At 41.6% G+C, this 21,499-nt stretch overlaps 1 protein-coding gene across 5 annotated transcripts in view; it reads left to right on the top strand.

Moving 5' to 3' along the window:
- Positions 1-21,499, top strand: part of SLC35F4 (solute carrier family 35 member F4) — a 177,555-nt gene that overhangs the window by 131,212 nt on the left and 24,844 nt on the right. For all 5 annotated transcript variants that reach the window (XM_080665521.1, XM_080665519.1, XM_080665522.1 and 2 more), the window contains exon 2: positions 20,705-20,890. In XM_080665521.1, coding sequence (XP_080521647.1) covers positions 20,705-20,890 — 186 coding nt within the window. The remainder of the gene's footprint in view (positions 1-20,704; positions 20,891-21,499) is intronic.

A 21,499-nucleotide genomic window follows, 5' to 3' on the forward strand; every position in this document is an offset into this window, starting at 1 on the left:
CTGGAGTTTGGAGAGGAAAGATTGTACAACACAAGTGAGAGGCAGAGCGGACATTTCGTCCCAAGTTGTCTGACTTCCAAGTCTGGGCTCTTTCAACTGCGTGATGGTGCAGAAATTGTAACTTAAGGAGATGGTGACAGAAGCCATGCTGGGCCTTAGAAAAGCCTTGGAGGCTAAGCTGTCAGCAGCTTCGGGGAAAAGAGAAAAATTTGTGCTAAATCTCAGAAAAAGTTCTCTCAGACTGTAACTATACAGTATTAGAAATGCCTCTAAGTGCATGCTATTCCAAGTGACTCAAAGATCAAAGAGAATCATTGGAGCAACTGAGACCCCAGGGGACAGGGGGCCTTTGGGGCTTGTGACTGTGAGGTTCATTGGTGAGGAGAGAAGAGGATACACACAGGAGCACAAACCGCCACTTTCTCAGGGAAGCCCATGACACTCTGCTTTTGCCCCTCAAATAAGACTGTAAATATCAAGCCCCGGATGTCTCATTTCGATCTAAACCCCTAATGGAGCCAGACCCATAATAAATTTTATAATTACTCTATTAAGATTTGGAAAGTTGATTCTCTTCCCTGCCCCTGCTAATCAGACCAGCTCAGCATGTCTGTTAATGGTCTCCATTCAGAAGGCAACAACAGGAGTGGGAAAACAATCCTGTCCTTGCCATCCAGATCTTATTAGTAAAATTTACTAAGTAAATGTTGACACTCCTGAGCTTTGACGCATCCGGTGTTCACGAGAGATCTACAAGTAACTGCCAGTGCAGTTCCCATTCCAGGCTCACATTTCAAAGGTGCAAATGTGGGGAGATTCTGGATGCATCTGCAGTTTGCTGACTTTGCTGCTACTCAAACAATGTCACAAGTATTTATTGAACAGTGAGTATAGACCCAACATCTTTTCACAGAGGCCTAAGTGATTTGAAACAAGTAGAAATGGGTTCTTCTTAATTAAGGCATTTTTACTGTTGTCAATTTATTCATTTAGTCATTAAATATTTCTTGAAAATGTGTGAGTATTAAGACATATGCACATTAGACTGGAGGCAAGATGACGACCAGCAGGAAGGTAGAGAGGGAGAGTGTGTGAGAGAGTGAGAGAGCGATAGAGGTGTGTGTGGATGTGTGTGGGTGTGTGTGTGAGTGAAATAGGGACAGTTAGACCCTGCAGTTCTTCCAGGGGGTTGCCAATCTGGGCAGTCTTAGACGGCAAACCCCGCGGCCACCACAAACACTCCAGGGAGGACACCGGCGGCACAGAGACCACACCATCTTGAAGAACAGAACTGCTTAGATCCTAGCCTCGCCACCACCCAGTCTGGTCTCGGAAGCAAACTAGGACCTTACAGCTGCTCTGGTAGAAGACCTGCCACCACAGCTACAGACCCAGGGAGACCAAGACTCCAGGCACCCGGCCACAGATTTCTGTGAGTCACAAAGCCAATCCCCTTCCCCCGCCGCCCCCACAGCAGCGACATAGAAACTACCAGATCCCAGCCGCACAATAAGGCTTTCTGCACACACAAAGCAGTGGCGACTCTGCCTGACTTTGACCCTTGGTGTTGGACACAGGAAGTTTGTTTCCTGCAACTAGTCTCGGCGCCCAGGCAGGGAGACTGAGTGGAATTTGAGCCTAGCTGCTCATCCCTAGGGAGGCAGTTTCTGCGACCAGATCCCGCGCCCACACAGGGCAGGGAGACAGCGCTGAACTTGAGCCTGGACTTGCGAACTCGGGGAATTTGTTTCCTGCGACTCATCTCCACAACCAGGCAGGGAGGCAGTCCTGAATTTGAGCATAGGTGCACGACCTTGGGGAGATTGTCTTCTGCGACCAGATCCTACGCCCACACAAGGAGACAGCACTGAATTTGAGCCTGGGGGTGCAAACCCTGGGAGTTTGTTTCCCATGACCAGACCCTGCACCTTAGCAGAGAGGCTGTGGTGAATTTGAACCTGGATGTGCGGTCTCGGGGAGTTTGTTCCCCATGACAAGACCCTGTGCCCACACAGGAAGGCAGTGCTGAATTTGAGCCTGGGTACATGCACACAGGGAGTTTGTTTTCCACAGTGCACACCCGCGTGACCAGACCCCCACACCCACACTAAGGGGCAGAGCCACCTGACTTTGATTCAGGGCAAGCATACACAGAAGGCTGTTTACCGCAGGGCAGAAGTGGACCTCCTGCGAACACAGTGCAACTGAGCAACTGGGTCTCCTGGGCAGATCAGGGACCCTGAATCTCCAAACAAGAGGCAGCATTGACCACCAGTGACTAGACTCCGTTCCTCATTACATGCGCCTGAGATCCCTGATTCCCAGTGCACTCACACTAAGAGCCAGTGACTCCAATTCTTGCTGCATGTGCACACAGGGACCTGATTCTCAGTGTGAGGTAGCACCAAGAAAGAGACTCTGATACTCGATTCTCAGCATGGACACAGGGAGCCTCTGACTCCTTACACGCAATAGGGGACTTTGATTTTTGGCACATGCCAGTGGGTTCTCTGTTTCAACATGGCACAGGCAGGGTCCCTGATTTTAGGTGCACACACGAGGCCACACTAAGCGCCTGTGACTCTGACCCAGGGTGAGCGTGGCTCCCACCAACCCACAGCAACCACACGTCTTGGTATCAGAGCTCTTCAGTGACACTTGGGGGGTTCAAAACTCCCACACAGTCTAGGCCCCCGCAACTCGACATCTGAACCTTCTGGTGATAGTCAGAATGGGGAGACAACGAAGCAATCCCCAGAGGAAAGAAAAGGAGGAATCGCCAAGTAAGGAAGTAAGTGAAACGAAAGCATGCAACATGACAGAAAAAGAATTCAGAGTAATGGTCATACAGTTCATACACCGGATGGATGAGAAAATCAACAACCTATGCAAAAATCAGGAAGAAATGAAAAATGATATAGCTACAATCAAAAACACCATGGAAGACTTCAACAGTAGACTAGAAGAAGCAGAGGACAGCAAGTTAGAAGATCAGGTACAGAAATAAGCCCAATCTGAACAGCAACCAGAGAAAAAAATTAAAAAGCAGGAGGAGAGCCTAAGGGAGATTTGGGACAATGCAAAATGAAATAACTTACGTATAATAGGGCTGCCAGAAGGACAAGAAGAGCAGCAAGGATTAGAAAATTTATTTGAAGAAATAATGACAGAAAACTTCCCTGATATGGGAAAGAAAAAAGTTACTCAAGTACAGAGTCCCAAGCAAGATGAATCCCAAAAGACCCACACCAAAACATGCCATAATTACAATGGCAAATGTTATCGACAAAGAGAGAATCTTAAAGGCTACAAGAGAGAGACAGAGAGTCACCTTCAAATGATCCCCCATCAGATTATCAAATGATTTCTCAACAGAAACACATCAAGCTAGAAGTAAATGGAAGGAGATATACAAAGTGATGCAAAGCAAGGGACTCAATCCAAGAATACTCTATCCAGCAAGACTATCAATCAAAATTGAAGGGGAAATCAGGAGCTTCACAGACAAAAAAGGACTAAGGGAGTTTATCACTACCAAACCAGCAATGCAAGAAATGCTAAAGGGAATGCTGTAAAAGGAAGAAACAAAAAGGTAAGAAGGAACACAGCCTCAAAAAATAAAAATGGCTACAAACAAGTACCTTTCAATAATAACTTTAAATGTAAACAGACTAAATGCTCCAATCAAAAGAGATCGAGTGGCTGAATAGATTAAAAAAAAAAAAAACAAAACATGACCCATATATATGCTGTCTACAAGAGACCCACCTCAGAACAAGGGACTCACACAGACTGAAAGTGAAGGGATGGAAAAATATCTTTCAGGCAAATGGAAATGAAAAAAAAAAAGCTAGGGTAGCAATACTTATATCTGACAAAAATAGACCTCAAAGTGAAGGCCATAACAAGAGATAAGGAAGGCCACTTCATAATACTAAAAGGATCGATACAACAAGAGGATATAACCCTGGTAAACATATATGCACCCAATGCAGGAGCACCCAAATACATAAAAAATCTCCTGGAAGATATCAAGAGAGAGATAGACAACAATACAATCATAGTAGGGGACTTTAATACACCACTGACATCACTGGATAAATCATCTAGATAAAAAAATCAGCAAAGAAACAACAATCCTCAATGACTCACTAGATCAGATGGACTTAATTGACATCTTCAGAACATTTCACCCCAAAGCTGCAGAATATACATTCTTCTCAAGTGCACATGGGACATTTTCAAAAATAGACCACATACTGGGTCACAAGAAAAGTCTCCCCAAATTCAAGAAGATTAAAATCATACCAAGCATCTTTTCAGACCACAATGGCATAATATTAGAAATAAACTACAATAAAAACAATCCAAAACACTCAAACACTTGGAAGCTGAATAGCATGTTATTAAATAGTGATTGGGTTACCAATGAGATCAAAGAAGAAATTAAAAACCTTCTGGAAACTAATGACAATAAAAACACAACAATCTAAAACCTATAGGACACAATGAAAGCAGTCCTGAGAGGGAAGTTTATAGCTCTACAGGCCTACGTCAAAAAACAAGAAAAAATGGTAGTAAATCATCTAATGCTACAACTCAAAGTATTAGAAAGAGAGCAACAAGAAAAGCCCAGAGTGAGCAGAAGGAAGGAGATAATAAAGATTAGAGCAGAAATAAATGACATAAAGACAAAAAAAATAAAAATACAAAAGATCAATGAAACCAAAAGCTGGTTCTTTGAAAGGATAAACAAAATTGATGAACCTCTAGCCAGGCTCACCAAGAAGCAAAGAGAGAGGACTCAAATAAATAAAATCAGAAATGATAGAGGCGAAATAACAACGGACCCCACAGAAATATAAAGGATTGTTAAAAAATATTATGAACAACTTTATTCCAACAAACTAGACAACCTGGAGGAAATGGACATATTCCTAGAAAAATACAACCTTCCAAAACTCAATCAGGAAGATTCTAAAAATCTCAATAGGCCAATAACTATGGAAGAAATTGAAGCAGTCATCAAAAAGCTTCCAGCAAACAAAAGCCCAGGCCCAGACGGCTTCACAGAAGAATTATACCAAACATTCAAGGAAGAACTAAAACCTATCCTCCACAGACTATTCCAAAAAATTCAAGAGGAAGGAACACTTCCAAACTCATTCTATGAAGCCAGCAGCACCCTAATACCAAAACCAGATAAAGACAACACAATGAAAGAGAATTACAGGCCAATATTCCTCATGAACATAGATGCCAAAATCCTCAACAAAATTCTAGCAAATCAGATCCATCAGTACATCAGAAAGATCATACACCATGACCAAGCAGGATTTATACCAGGGATGCAAGGTTGGTACAATATCCGCAAATCAATAAATGTGATACATCACATAAACAAATTGAGGGAGAAAAATCACATAGTCATATCAATTGATGCAGAAAAAGCATTTGACAAAATCCAACACCCTTTCTTGATAAAAGCTCTCAGCAAGGTGGGAGTAGAAGGCTCATACCTCAACATCATAAAAGCCATATATGATAAACCCACAGCCAGCATCACACTCAACAGACAAAAACTAAAACCATTTCCCCTAAGAACAGGAACCATTTCCCCTCTCTCACCACTCCTGTTTGACATAGTATTGGAAGTAATAGCCATTACTATCAGACAAGAAGAAGAAATAAAAGGCATCCAAATTGGAAAAGAAGAAGTAAAACTGTCCTTATTTGCAGATGACATGATACTGCACATAGAAAACCCTAAAGACTCCATCAAAAAACTAACAGACTTAATAAATAAATTTGGCAAGGTAGCAGGATACAAAATTAATGCCAAGAAATCTATGGCATTTCTATACACCAATAGTGAACTTACAGAAAGAGAGACTAAAAAAGCAATCCCATTTACCATCACACCAAAAAAATTAAGATACCTAAGAATAAACTTAACTAAAGCGGTAAAAGACCTATATGCAAAAAACTACAGGACACTGAAAAAAGAGATAGAGGAAGATATAAACAGATGGAAGAACATACCGTGTTCATGGATTGGTAGACTCAACATCATTAAAATGTCCATACTACCCAAAGCAATCTATAGATTCAATGCACTCCCCATTAAAATACCAATGGCATATTTCACAGACCTAGAACAAACTCTCCAAAAATTCATCTGGAATAAAAAAAGACCCCGAATAGCTGCAGCAGTCCTGAGAAAGAAGAACAAAGTAGGTGGGATCTCAATACCAGATATCAAGCTGTATTACAAAGCCATTGTTCTCAAAACAGCCTGGTACTGGCACAAGAACAGACATATAGATCAATGGAATAGAATAGAGAACCCAGAAATCGACCCAAACCACTATGCCCAATTAATATTCGACAAAGGAAGCATGAACATACAATGGCGTCAAGACAGTCTCTTTAATAAATGGTGTTGGGAAAATTGGCCAGATACATGCAAAAAAAAAAAAAGAAACTAGACCACCAACTTACACCATACACAAAAATAAACTCAAAATGGATACAGGACTTACACATAAAATGGGAAACCATAAAAATACTAGAGGAATCCACAGGCAGCAAAATCTCAGACATATGGCGAAGGAACTTCTTCACTGATACTGCTCCTAGGGCAATGGAAAATAAAGAGAAAATAAACAAATGGGACTACATCAAAATAAAAAGCTTTTGCACAGCAAAAGAAACCATCAACAAAACAACAAGAAAGACCACTACATGGGAGAACATATTTGCCAATGTTATCACTGATAAGGGTTTAATCTCCAACATTTACAGGCAACTCATACAACTCAACAAAAGGAAGATAAACAATCCAATCAAGAAATGGGCAATTGACCTAAATAGAAACTTTTCGAAAGAAGACAGAAGGAAGGCCAAGAGACATATGAAAACATGCTCAAAGTCACTAATTATCCGAGAGATGCAAATCAAAACAACAATGCGGTACCATCTTACACCAGTCAGAATGATCAACAAATCAATAAATGACAAGTACTGGCGAGGATGCGGAGAAAAAGAAACCCTTGTGCACTGCTGGTGGGAATGCAGACTGGTGCAGCCACTGTGGAGAATAGTATGGAGTTTCCTCAAAAAACTAAAAATGGAGCTCCAATTTGACCCAGTAATCCCACTTCTAGGAATATATCCCAAGAAGCTAGAAACATAAATCGGAAAGGATATATGCACCCCTATGTTCATAGCAGCACAATTCACCATAGCTAAGATTTGGAAACAGCCTAAGTGCCCATCAGCAGATGAGTGGATTAAAAAACTATGGTACATCTACACAATGGAATACGATGCTGCGCTAAAAAAGAAGGAATTCCTACCATTTGCAACAACATGGATGGAACTGGAGAGCATTATGCTAAGTGAAATAAGCCAGTCAGAGAAGGATAAGTATCACATGATCTCACTCATTTGTGGAATATAATGAACAACATAAACTGATGAACAAAAACAGTACCAGAGACAGAAACATCGATCAGACCATCAAACCTCGGAGGGAAGCTAGGGGAGGGTGGGAGTAAGGGGGAGAGATCAACCAAAGGACTTGTATGCATGCATATGGGCCTAACCAATGGACACAGACAACAGGGGGGTGAGGGCATAAGTGGGGGGGATGAGGGGTAATGGGGGAATAAGGATACATATGTAACACCTTAATCAATAAAGAAATTTAAAAAAACACACATATACACATTAAATGTATTGAATATAGTAGAGCATAATTAAGCACTATAGTTAGTTTCTCCTTAAGGGCCAGTCACCTCAATTAAAATATATGGGAAGCATGGAGCTTTCCCATATATTTTGAACAGCCCTTCACTAGACCCTTATGCTGTCTACCTTCCAATTTCTCAAATATCTGCCCCCATTCCTTTTCCTTCCCCTTCCTTCACCTCCTCTCCATCAAAACTGCTTTCATAAGTCACCTGTGCCATCCTTATTCCCCTAGTCAGTGGGTATTTCTTCCACCTCCAATCTCCCTGACCTCTTGGTAATATGTGAAAGGTTAACTGATATCTCCTTTTTGAAACTCTCTTCTCTCAGATTCTCACCTCTGACTCTGCTTCTGCATCCAACTCCTCCTGCTCTGTTTTAGTTGCTGTTCTCCATTTCTCTGCCTCCTGATAACAGGACAATTCCACAAGGGGCTCATCCTGGACCCTTTGGGCATCTACTACTGTATATTCATAGGTTTAGATATTTAATTTCTTGCCTTGTCTTTTGTGCTAATGATTCCACTTTGTGAGACCAATCCTGTCTCCACCCAAACTCTTGTCAGATTTGTCCAGTTGCCTAGTAGATATTTGTATCCGGATATCCCACCTCAAAACTGATCTGGCTTTTGTCTCCTTTTTAACCTTATCTTATACTCCTCTCTCCTTTGTCTATTGTTCCATCTACACTGACTTGCATTTAAATTCCTAAAGCACACCAAATTCTTTCCCACCTCAAGGTCTTTGCACATGTTGTTCTGCTTCCTGAATCATTCTTCCCTGTGTTTTTGCATGTCTATCTTCTCCTCATCCTAAGGTCTCCATTTCCCTTTAATCTCCTCATTCAGACTTCCCTTGGCTATACGATCTATCTAAACACCACCCTATTATTCTCTATCATTATTTCCTCTTGCTTCTTTCACAGTACTTATAATTTGTGATTATTTGTTATATACTTGCTTACCCGTGCTGTATTCATATGTTCATGTGTTTGTTCACTTATTCTAAGCTTCATAAGGATGGGATCTTGTCTGCTTTATCAATTAAGTTCCGTTTGGTATCTAGCTCAGTGTCTGGCACATAGTAGGTACTTAGTAAATATTTGTTGGATGTGAGAGTGAGCGCATAACCAGACTCACTATCCTTTTCTTCTCTACAGAAAGGTCCTCCACCCCAGGTTTTCTTTGCTGGGCATTAATGTTAGAGACACAAACATATAAAGCATAGTCTTTCATACTTCTGCAACTTTTTATCAATTAATAAAAAATAATACAGTTTCTGAGACAAAGTGTACCCTGAGCTGAAAGAAACCAAGGGGTTGGAGTCTGTGGGATGGGGTTTGAGAAAAGGAGCCAATTACAAAGATTTTAAGGCTGAAACCACCATTAGTCTGGTAGCCCAAATTGCACATCATTACAACCTATTATTAATATTTTTGAGTCCACATGGCATAGTTGACTCCACAGACCATGGGCTGTTTTCCTGCTGTTTTTTGCTAGTTTCCCAAGAAGTGATTGCCCTATAAATGATGTTCCCAATCCTGGGTTTTTACAACTTCTCAGACCCTCCAGGCTCAGGTTCCTGCGGATCTTTATTTCCATTAAGCCCAAAATTTGTCAGTATATTAGCCTTTTCCATGTCGGGCTATAATTTACCTGTTTTCCAACCTCTTTGCCCCAATATACTGTTAACCATGGCAGAGACACTAGGCCTTTGCCTTCTTTGTAGCCTCCATATCCTAGTTCAATGTCCAACACATAGGAGGCCCCTCAGAAAATGTGCATGAATGAAAGAATAAGGTTTTCTAAGCCTTCTCTAACCAAAACAAATAGTGACCAGGAAAATGAATCTCTGGGCAATAGGTGTATGGCCAAGGTTAAACCAGAGTTTTCTCTGTGATGTCAGATAACTTTCATTTTCACATGGCAGCTCCTCTCTGTGCAACCCTGGGGACGGGGAGCATGTGGCTGTCAGTTGTGCAAAGAAAGAGCAACAGGACATAATGCGGGGAATTGGAGGGGTAAAGATGGCAAGAGGAGATGGACTCAAGGAATGTTTAAAAGGTAATGCCAGCAAGACCTTTTGCCTTATCCCAGGCTCTGCAGAGTAAATTTAAGTCATCTTCCAGACAGTGTGAACGTTGGAAGCATCTTCCACTCCATTAGATAAAATTAGAATTCAAGAGCAGAACATGCCTAACTACAAGAGCAACCTCTACAGGAGAATTTTAAAATATATTATGCTCAGTTGTCAGTATCGGTGCATTAAGCATTCTGTCACTTGCATAGTTGCTGTAATTTGCCTCACATGGGTGAATACAGTACTCCCAGGGGATAATTTACTCTCATTTGCTTACCAAAGAAACAGAACTTTAATATATATTCCTCATCTTTGGCCAAGATATGATGTTTATAGTGAGGATTTTGATTGAACATTTGCACCAACCATGGGAGTAGGGAGGTGATTAATGTGCTAAATTGGGTCTGCTGAATTCTGAGTAGGAAGGTTTCAAGGACCTTAAAAAAAGTTTTACATCATCTCCTATTAAATTACAGAGCCACACATGAAACTTTTGCATGATGAATAAAGGATTATCTTCTAACAAAACTACCCTGAATTACCAGCTCTGCTATCTTTTCTCCAATCCATCCTGCAGATCTTCATTTAGCCCAGGATTTGTCAGTGTATGAGGGTTTTTAATGTTGGGTTAAAATTCACTTGTTTTTGGTGTTTTCAGAATCTATGTTGAGAAAACATTTCCTTTCTCTTTGCATTAGTGCTGTCTACACTTCCTGCATGCTCCTTCTCACCTCCCACGTCTTTCTCAGTAAGTGCTGATCCCTCTGCCTGTACTGCTCAGCGAACAGTCCTCTTTCCACAGTCCACAGTAGCTGTCATGTCACAAAAGCACACTTTGTGCCATGGTCTTCTCTCTTACTTTCTTTGACTTCCACAGTGTTATATCTTTCCCCACCTTTTTGGCTGCTTTTTTATAGGTTCAAATTCCTTTTTATTATTGGTTTTCTTGAGTCTCAGCCCTAGTTATCTGCATTTCTCAGTCAACATTCTCTGTCTGGATGGTGTCATTCCCTCCGGTTTCCTAGTGCTACCGTAACAAAGTACCACAGACTCAATGGCTTAAATGCCAGAAATGTATTGTCTCACGGTTCCGGAGGCCAGAAGCCCAAGATCAAGGTGTCATCAGGGTTGCTTCCTTCTGAGGCCTGTGAGAAGGAATATATTCCATGCCTTTTGCCTCTTGCCTCTTGCCTCTTGCCCAACTCCAGGTGTTTTGCTGCCAATCTTTGGCATTATCTGGCTTATAGAAGTATCACCCCTATAGCTGCCTTTGTATTCATGTGGTGTTTTCCCTGTGTGTGTCTGTGTCCAAGTTTCTCATTTTTATATGGACACTGGTCATATGTGGCTAGGGCTCACTTTGATTACCTCTTATCTGTGCCCAAAATAAGGTCAAGTTCTGTCGTATAGCAGGACTTCAACATGTGAATTTGGGGGGACACAATTTAACCCCATAACCTCTCTTATAGCTTCAATGACTTGTCCATGTGCTGGTGACTCTCAAATCTGTGTCTCTATTCCAAACCTGTCTTTTCAACTCCAGACCTGTGCGCCCAACCGCCTGCTGTCCATCTTCCCCTGGATGACTTTTATGCACCTTAAACTCAACATGTCACCTTCTTCCTGAACTAGGTCCTCCTTCTAGCCCAGTGAATGATGTCTGATGTGAATGGAAGTAGACCTTGGGCCCAGACAGTTAGTTTTAGGCTTGGATCTGATCATTAACAGGAGAGTAGGATCTAGGTAAGTGAGAAAGAGGCTTGTATGACTATGGAGCTGGGACTTGCCACTGTGGGTTTCATTCATGGACTGTGTCAGCCCACCCACCAGGTAGGTGAGGACACCCATAACAATTGTGAAAATGGCTTGATGCTGGTAGCTTCCTTCATATGCCCCAAGACAAAAACTTGCAAATAGTTTTGATATCAGTGGAATTGGAGTTTTTGGGGTACCTTTGGGGAAAGGAATTTCCTGAGGCCCCCCTGGGAGGATGGGATTTCATGGAAAGCTTTATTGATGATGTAAAATTAAGGGAGTTCCCCTCCAAGGTCCCATCTCCATTAGTCCTGCCATGGAAGAAGTCCAATCTTGTCTTCAGCAGGGCCAGATTTAAGGCCACTGCCCAGAATTTCTGCTCCATATTATAGTCCAGCGCAGTCCAGCATCTGGGTAGTCTAGCTTATGTTCCCAGCTGCAGTCCATTGTGTGTGGGGCCTGCATGGACATGAGCCACATGGCTATGGAGGGAGAACAGGTGAACACACGGGCATGTGTGAGTCATGGAGCAAGAGAGAGCAAAAGCACAAGAGCCAGAGAGAGGGGACTCTGTCTAGGCATTTCACCCTTCCAAGATTTCACACCCTTGAGTGGCTTCACCCTCCTAGTCAGTGACCTTTTTTCCAGGCTAGACTGAGAGACAAGCATCTTCCCTACGTCATTGCACAGGTGCCAACCTCCCCCTTGATTCTTTCTCTTCCTCCAGTGTTCTGCAGGGAATAGATGAGTGGTTCCCTGGGGAACATGAAGCTGCCCAGATGACCATGCTTATAATGTCTGGCCTCCCTTTTGCTCTCTGTCTTTTATTAACATTAATAACTAGCTAATTACAACAATAACAATTTTGTTTAGGTTGTGGTTTAAGTCAGTAATCAGTTGCCTCTGCCAGCTCTTGACTTGCACTCCTCCTGAGTGGCACATGTAAATGCTAACAGAATTAGCTGTACCCTGGTATAATCAACTGCAATTTAATTTTTTTCCGCTCATAAAAAAGGCATACATATTTTGTGAACTAATCCATAGGCTAATGGTTTAAGAGCCAATTCCCACATAAAATGACACTGGCAGTGGCCAGGGGCTGAGCAGTCTGCTGGCTCCTTGATTAAAGGCTGGCTTATCCACTCATTCAGTATTTAACCCTCTTTATGGAATTACTTGTAATTGGATTCCACCCCCCAATCTGGAAAATAAGAAAATGAGGGCAGTTGTCATGCCTTCTTGTCTTTCTTGCACTAAACTGAGGGCTAGACACATAGTAGGCATCAATAACTTGTTAATTAATGGGTTATCAAAGAATCAGGCCAATTGTCACTGGCCTTTGGGTTTATCCTGAATTGGTTTTGACTATAATGAATTGTGAATCTGCCTTATTAATGCTTTGTCGAATCCATCAATCAAGGTTCTCACCAGGGCCATTGAAAGGGAATGTATTCCAGGGAGCCCTAACAGAGAGGAATTTGTAAGTAAAGGGTTTCCACAGTTAGTAGGGAATATTTTCCAAGATCTTCAGGGTAACAGTGACATTGCAAGAGGATGGTAGTGATGCTACACAGTGCATAGAAGGATCTTAGTGCCCTTTATATGTACTTGTATGTGGGTCAATACCCTGGTTCAAATGACAAGGAAATCAATACTTTGGGGGCAGAAGAGACAAAGTCTCTACTAGAAGAAAGTCAATGTGAAGGCATAATGAGAAGCAAACAGGATGATTCAAGGGAGCAAGCTCAGCATATGAGAAACCAGAATTAGAAAACAAATTACAAGTAGTTACTTACTTTAATAAGTTATTCTTTCTAGCATAAACACTCCCACTGCATCTAATATATGATTTAAATACTATTACATTATGTATGTGATTTAAGAGTAGTGCACGTGGTGTTATAAAAAACAAATACTTGCATAGATGTAAGGCTTGCCTCTTACTTCTTAAGATAAAGGGGTGTGTGTTCAAAACTACAGCTTCCAGAACTAAAACTTTTATAAATTTATACCAGACCCGGAGAGCACTTTTAGTTTTGTTTCTTCATAGAGCACAGTATTTTCTTACCTATTTTGCTTCAACTTATTGAGCTGATCTCTTTGGGAAATGTTCTGAACTGGATCCTAAATTTCTTTGGGTTTTCTTGGGTTGAAGTGAATTTTTAGAACCATCAGGACAGGCCTTTGTACTGTAAGGCTAATGAATCACCACTTGTTGTTGGCATCAAGGTGACAGGAATGACATGAGAAGTGAGGTTGGTGCATCGTAGAGATTTTCCTCTGCACCTTCACTTGGGCATCAGCCAGCAATCTTCCAGGGGGAAACTTGCCCCCAGGTTTCAGCAAAGGTAACTTGGGTAGCTATGTCCCCTTATGAATGTATGCCATTGGGTTCTTACAGGGAAGCTGGCAAGAATTCCAGAAAATCTTCCTAAATGCTTTTAGTGGTTCCCTCTCTGAGCTCAGAGACTGTCCTCTATAGAGGTGGCTGCAATCCAAAAAGAACTGGTGCAGTTGCAAAGTGGGAGGGGATTGGAGGTATGGATAAAAGAAGCTGAAGTGATTAAGAAGTATACATTCTAGTTATATAAATAGTCATGCGGATGTAAAGTACAGCATAGGGAATATCGTTAATAACATTGTAATAACTATGTATGGTGTCAGATGGGTACTAGACTTATTGGGGTGATCAGTTCGTAAGTTAACCTAAATGTCTAATCACTATGTTGTACACCTGAAACTAATATAATGTATGTCAACTGTAATTGAAAAAAAAATTTTAATTAAGAAGTGATAAGTAAAGACATCAGAGAGAAAGGGGAAAGGGCAGCTGAGGAGGGAGCTGCGGGGTTGGGTCATGTTAAAGCCCTGATTGTCAGCATTAGACACGGCTCTTGATTGGAACCCTCAGAAATCAGTTAACAAAAGGGAGATTTACTGAGTAGATCTGGGAGGTGAGACTCACAGAACCTTGAAAAATGGGTGAGGAACTAAGAGGACATCACAGCTGAGCAGCCAGGACAATCTGCCAGGATGCTATTGTTACCATAACTACCTGATACCCTGCTGCTCATGAAATAGCAACAAGCTGACTTCCTTGAGATTCAAAGTTCTGGATAGGGCGGTCTGATTGGCTGAAACTAAGTCATGCCTGCACCCTATTGCCAGAGGCAGGGGGAATTCTTTGGTTTCCTTTAGCTTCCTTTGTGGGGTATGGTATGGGACTTTGTTTCCCTAAATGGAAAGGAAATTGGGTGCTGGCAATTAAAAATAAGACAGAGGGCCACATTAAAAACACTCAGGGAGTTGTTAACTGAACTTAGAGATTTTTAAAAAAATATTTATTCTTTTGCAACAACAAAAAAACACACCGACTTTCTATTATCTTAGGAAATTATTTAAAATCAGGAATATCACCAAATATTGTAAAGGCAATTTTGTGGTATTCTGCTGATTCCATCTATAGGATCAGCCAAATACATTCAAAATTCTTCCATAGGTATTTTGGGAATACTTAAAAACCCATTTCAGATTTCTATGAATATTCAGAAGAAATCACCTAGGTCAGTGGTCGGCAAACTCATTAGTCAACAGAGCCAAATATCAACAGTACAACGATTGAAATTTCTTTTGAGAGCCAAATTTTTTAAATTTAAACTTCTTCTAATGCCACTTCTTCAAAATAGACTCGCCCAGGCCGAGTAACCATTTTTAGATATGTAAAATAATAACATCCATTTTGGCACTTTGATAATAATATTAACATAGCATTAAATTAAGCATAGTAATCAGCATGTAATTCTTCTGTTGATTTTTTGAGTAGCTGTACATTTTTTACTTAATTCCAAGATTAAATAATAAATTTTATTTTGTGGAAGAGCCACACTCAAGGGGCCAAAGAGCCGCATGCGGCTCATGAGCCGCAGTTTGCCGACCACGGACCTAGGTTAACCCATAATTTAATGTACCGATGACAGAAGATGTAACAGGCTCAGAAGTCAGAGATTGGGTATGAGCAAGATAAGAGGTAGCTGAAGTTAGAAAAAAAAGTTTAGACATAATAAAACATTGGTATGATTAGGGCCATATTGAGATAGCACTGAGGAAATAAAGCTTGATATTGGAGGGAGACTTAGGGCCAGAAATGATTTAAACAAGCTAGTATTAAGGATGATATTTTATTTGGGGGAAGGGAGCCAGAACCAATGAATCTTGACCCCAACCTGTTCTTTAGAATACAAATCCAGAACATGTGTTTGACAATTATGAGGGTTGCTCAAGCAAGAATGTCTTTATTGGGGGGGAGATGGGGGAGAGGGACCATCTGATGTGACTAATGAGAGACTTCCAAACCATCACTCCTAATACAGTTTATTCTCAATACCTATTAAAATCTGAACACTGCTCACCCACAGTGTTTGCAATGCCCAGGCACTCACTGTGGCCTAGAAAATAGATATGATTTATTTATTATCCTTGACTGCATCCTAAGTGACATTCTTAATATTTATTTTTGTCAGGACTGACTTTATATTAATCGAATTCCAAGGCCATACATATAGCATGGGGCAGTGTCTTCATTTACAGGATCGAAGATGACTGTTTCATGGCCCAAGCCCTGACATGCCTCTGGGCCTGGCTCTGAAGTTTCAAGTTTGCCTTTTTAGGACAATGATTGAAATATCTCCAGTGGCTTAACGACTGTTGGGTCTTTCCACAAATCAACCAATGGAAGGCAACTGGCAGCAGGCAATGGGCTTTGAGCTCTATTGCATAAGGAGGTACAGAAGCAAGGGCATAACATGTCAGTGAAAATGATGAAGCAAAAGAAATTACTAGTTTGGCTTACAAATCCAACACTTGCTAGCTACACATGATATACCAACTTTTTAGGAACTATGGCCAATATTTGATCTCAACTTGCTATCCAACCTATTTTTGGACTTCTTCCTTTTCACCTTCTACAATTGCCAAATGGTCACAAAATGAAACCTGATATTCACCGAAGGAAACTTGAGAAGACACAACTCATCCTATCTAATAAAGAGGGAATATGCAATTGACCGTCACATCATCACAAAATGGAGGCGCCCATAGCCACAAGATGGCGGCACCCAGTCTCCTCGGCCCCGCTGGAGTCCCCCAGTCCTTTCAGCCCTGCCAGGGGGGTGGCAGGCGCATGGTGTGGCTGGACCTGTCCTCAGCCCTAAGCTGCCCAGGGCCGGCCTGAGGCTCAGGTAACCAGGGCCAGCTGAGGCTTGCACTGCCGGCAGTGGCAGCGGCAGAGGTGTGATAGGGGCGTCACCTTCCCCTGATTGCCAGGTTGCCTCCCGCCCCTGAGAGCTCCCAGACTGTGAGAGGAGGCAGGCCGGGCTGAGGGACCCCCGCTCCAGTGCATGAATTTTCATGCACCGGGCCTCTAGTGTAAAAATAAAAACAGATATTTGAAAGATAAATTAAAAATGACTTGGAATATCTAAGTGTAAGTGCCTTTTGAAGAGTATGAATAAATGAGGGTTCACTGAATTCCAGGTAGCCTCTTTTTATCACCTTTGAAATATTCAATCAGAAACGGTAATAAATGGTACAATAACCGTTTTTAGATATGTAAAATAATAACATCCATTTTGGCACTTTGATAATAATATTAACATAGCATTAAATTAAGCATAGTAATCAGCATGTAATTCTTCTGTTGATTTTTTGAGTAGCTGTACATTTTTTACTTAATTCCAAGATTAAATAATAAATTTTCATCAAGTCATCTTGAGGCACTACTAATAGATAATACAGCAATTCCATTTTTAGATACCTCTACTTATTTTTTCCCAAGATTGAGAAATAAAAGGAAAGAAAACCATATATGTTTTTATGGAGAGGCCTGGACTGTGGAGCTAACATTTGCATCTAAGTTGCACTGCTGTTCTGCTAGGTTCTTGAGGCTCAGGAACTCAAGATTACTTTGGACATCACTGCTTCTCGACATTCTGATTTGATTCCTTCAAGTGATTACTCATACAAGTACATAACCTGATGTATTCAAAACCAAATTCAAACAAGATGTCATTGCTATTTCAAGATTTTGCTTTCCATTTGACAGTTTCTACCTTCTTTCTGCCATCTCAGAAATACCACAGCAAGACATGCCCCCATAACCCAGAGACAGTGATAGCCTCTGTTCTCCACCTTGTATCAGCAAGACTATAAAGAAACTCCTAACTTACAAGGAAGAACAAACACAAATGCCCCAGAGAGTGGTCAGAGCAGTCTACCTGTCTTGGAGCTGATGTCCATCAATGTCCAAGTTGACTCTGATACTCTGTTTCTAATTATCCCAGTTGCTTCTCAGCAGGTATTTTATGAGGTCATGCTGTGTATAGAATATTTTATCTTAGACATAATTTTAAAAAGTGTAGGATATATAGATAACAAGAATAATTATAGATGTATGTATATACATGGGTTGATATATATATACATGTATTTCCTAGTTCTGACTTATTAAGAAGACCTACTTTCAGGGGTATCCCAGTAACAGTAAACACATAGCCAGATGTTGGTTTCTAAATACCATTCTCCAATGAAAGGAAATAGGGATCCTGGAAGAGATGACTGATTCTAGGAGTGGGCAGGGAAAATAAAAGATGAGTCCAGAGCACCTTGCAATGCCAGAAAGTAAGGAAAAGCTCCAAAAACAAAAGAATGGGAGTACATCAAAGGAACTCAGAAGTCAATCTCCCAATGGCAAAAGATGAAATAATTTAAGCAAAAGAATAAACAATCCAGGTCTGATCATAACTCAAAGTAGAAAATAAATATACTTGAGTCCACACTGAAATAGATAAATGATTGGATAAAGATTGAGGAAAAGAGAAAAATCTTCTTTTCACAAGAATTCCAAATAATATGTGCAGACACTCTCCCTCCAGAAGGTAAAGCTCAACACGCCCCATTCCCCACACCAAGTGTAGGCTGGACTGAGTTACCTGCTTCCAAAGAACAAAGTATAGACAGGGGAGAAAGACAGGGGAACCGGGCCAACACTGCTTTGGCCAGGTGATCAAGGGTAACATCACCAGTAATAAGTCATACTGGTCGCATAAAATGACTGATATCACATGATAAGGAGACTTCACTTCTGTTGTGTTTTCCCCCAAAACACATAGCCTCAATATAACCATGAGAAAAGACATGTGATAAGCCCCAATTTGAGGGACATCCTACAAAATACTTCCCTAGCACTTCTCAAAACTGTCGATAATGAGAAACAAGGACAGACTGACTGGAGCACTGTCATAGACTGGGGGCGGCTAAGGAGACATGATGACTAATGTAATGTGGTGTCCTGGGTGGAATCCTGGAATAGAGGAAGGTCATTACTGACACAACCAGTGTAATCCAGGGAAGTTTGCAGTGTGGTGAGTAGTAATTGCCAACGTTAATACCTTCATTTTGACAAATGCCCCCGGGGTATGTAAAATATTAATGCTAAAGGAAACTGGATGGTGAGCACATGGGAACTCTGAACTATCTTTTGAAATCTTCTGTAAATATAAAGTGATTCCACACTTAAGAGTTTTCTTGAAGAGAGAGAACACAGTCTCTGACATCAGGCAGCTTACGCAGATGGAGAGTCAGAGCATCACACAGGAGAAAGGGAAGCAATGGGGCAGCAAGGGCATGCCTGCTGTCAGTGAGCTCAGACGCACAAGTTCAAAGGAAGTGCAGGTGCATATGATCTTCCAGTGAACAGTGCATGAATCAATCAGAATCTGATCAAGGATTTAAGCATTGGGCCAGCTTCAGACTGTTGCAGATAGAGGAACAGCCCGTGGAAGGCTTGAAAGCTGTTAGTACTGAGAGTAAAGGGTCAGAGCACAGCCAGACCAGCTTCCTTGAAATCGAGTATTCAGGTTGGGATAGGGCTGGCCATGTAAATTGAGGTCCCAGTGCAAAATGAAAATGTAGGGCCTCTTGGGCAAAAAGCAGAAAATATGGTTTTTTTTCCCCCTGTAGGCTCTTTCTCTCTGTCTCTCTTTTTCTCTGTGTGTTTCCGTGTGTGTGTGTGTGTGTGTGTGTGTGTGTGTGTGTGTGTGTCTATCTCTCTCTCCATACCTGGCATTTTTTGCTATTTAATATCTGCTCCCTTGGACACCGGATATTAGTTGGGTGAGTGTAGGCCCCCACAGATACTGGCAGCCCCACCTTGGAACCCCAGCACTCTACATTCCAGCTCCCAGGGCCCTGTGAGATTGCTAGGCAGGGCCAAAGGTGAACACCCACCCCAGGAGGTAGGAAGAAAATAGGAGACAGGAGCATGCGTGAACTGAGGCTCTGAGCCCCAGTGTATGCTCTGTTATCCCATCAGAAGTCACTTACAAAAAAAAACAAACAAAAATAACGTTTAAGAGATAAAAGTATTAAAAATTTCCAAGTGGCAACTATATGTCACCCACCCTTGGATGTGTGTGGTGATATGGGGGGCGGGGGCGGGAAGGGGTCTTTTTGAGCACAGCGCCCTGTGTGACTACACTGGATGCAGGCACATGAAGCCGACCTGAGTTGGGGAATCGTGGGAGGTTAATCAGGATCGGAAGGGGCTTAGCCTGTGGAGGATCCTGAAGGCTGAGTTTTGTCTGTAACAGTGAACAGAGGCCAGAGGTGACTGAGGAGACACAAGGAAATTGGATGTTAGTGATTAATCTGATGGAAAGTGTGTCATGGATTTGATAGGAGACACTGTTGGCAGCTTTACCAGTTAGAAATTGAACAGTCAACCTTGGGAAGGGAAGGAGGAAGTAAACATAACATAACACTTCCCTTTCCTTGAGGCAAACTATTAGACAGTGTTAACAGTTCCGATTCAGAACAGATGTATCAACCCAAACACCATATTCTAATGTTCATTTCTAGTTAGTGGATTTATCTCAAACGACCCTCATCGATGTAGCATTTTCTTTTAAGGAGCCACTTTTATGAAGTTAGAAACGAGCTCAATGAATGTTCCATATGGGCTGTGATTGTGGCTGCCATGTATTTTACTGCCAAGGCATTTTAAATCTCTTTCCAATTTTTTCCTCCAGAAAGTTCTCAAACTGGTGTGAACGCTTTCTTCCCAGGTACCTCCAGATCATCAGTCCCTCGATGCAAACCGGGAGCCAACTGCCCTAGTTCACACAGCGGCATCAGTAGACAGCTGTCCCCTCTGTCTGTCACCGAAGATTCTTCTGCTCCTATTCTTGAACTGCAGAGCCGAGGATCCTCTGGAGTTTGTGGACACAGAGTCGAGAAGCAGAACAGATCAGGTATGGTGCTGACCTCTTACTAACAGTACATCCAGGGAACCTTCTAACCAGCCGTTAAAGATCTCACCATTGTCACAGAACAGAGACGTTACGTGGACGTGTAGGAGAGGTGAGGGGAAGGTTTATCAAGCAGGAGGAGACAGAAGAGGGAAATGTATAGCTAGGGACAGTCCACAACTTAGGATGGTTTGGCTTCGGATTTTTTTACTTTAAGATCGTGTGAAAGAAATGTGCATTCAGTAGAAACTACATTTTGAATCTTGATCTTTTCTGGGCTAGGGATAAGTGGTATGATACTCTTTCCTGATGTTGGACAGCAGTAGTAACCACAGCTTCCAGTCAGCCACGCGATCACAAGGGTAAACAAGCTATACTCTACACTATAGTATTAATAGCATTTTAGACTTAGAATATTTTCAGTTTATGTTGTGTTTATTGGGATGTAACCCCATCGTAAGTCAAGGAGTATAATTTGTACAACCTCCTAGTGTGCACAATGTAGCAGAGAAACTGAATACCAAAACCTATTGTTGAAGGGTTTAACATGGTTAAACAATGACATCTAATGGTGTTTACAAGGTAACTGGTCTTTCTCATCTTCAAGGTGTC

Source organism: Plecotus auritus (genome assembly GCF_963455305.1).
Source record: "Plecotus auritus genome assembly, chromosome: 1".
NCBI lineage: Eukaryota > Metazoa > Chordata > Mammalia > Chiroptera > Vespertilionidae > Plecotus > Plecotus auritus.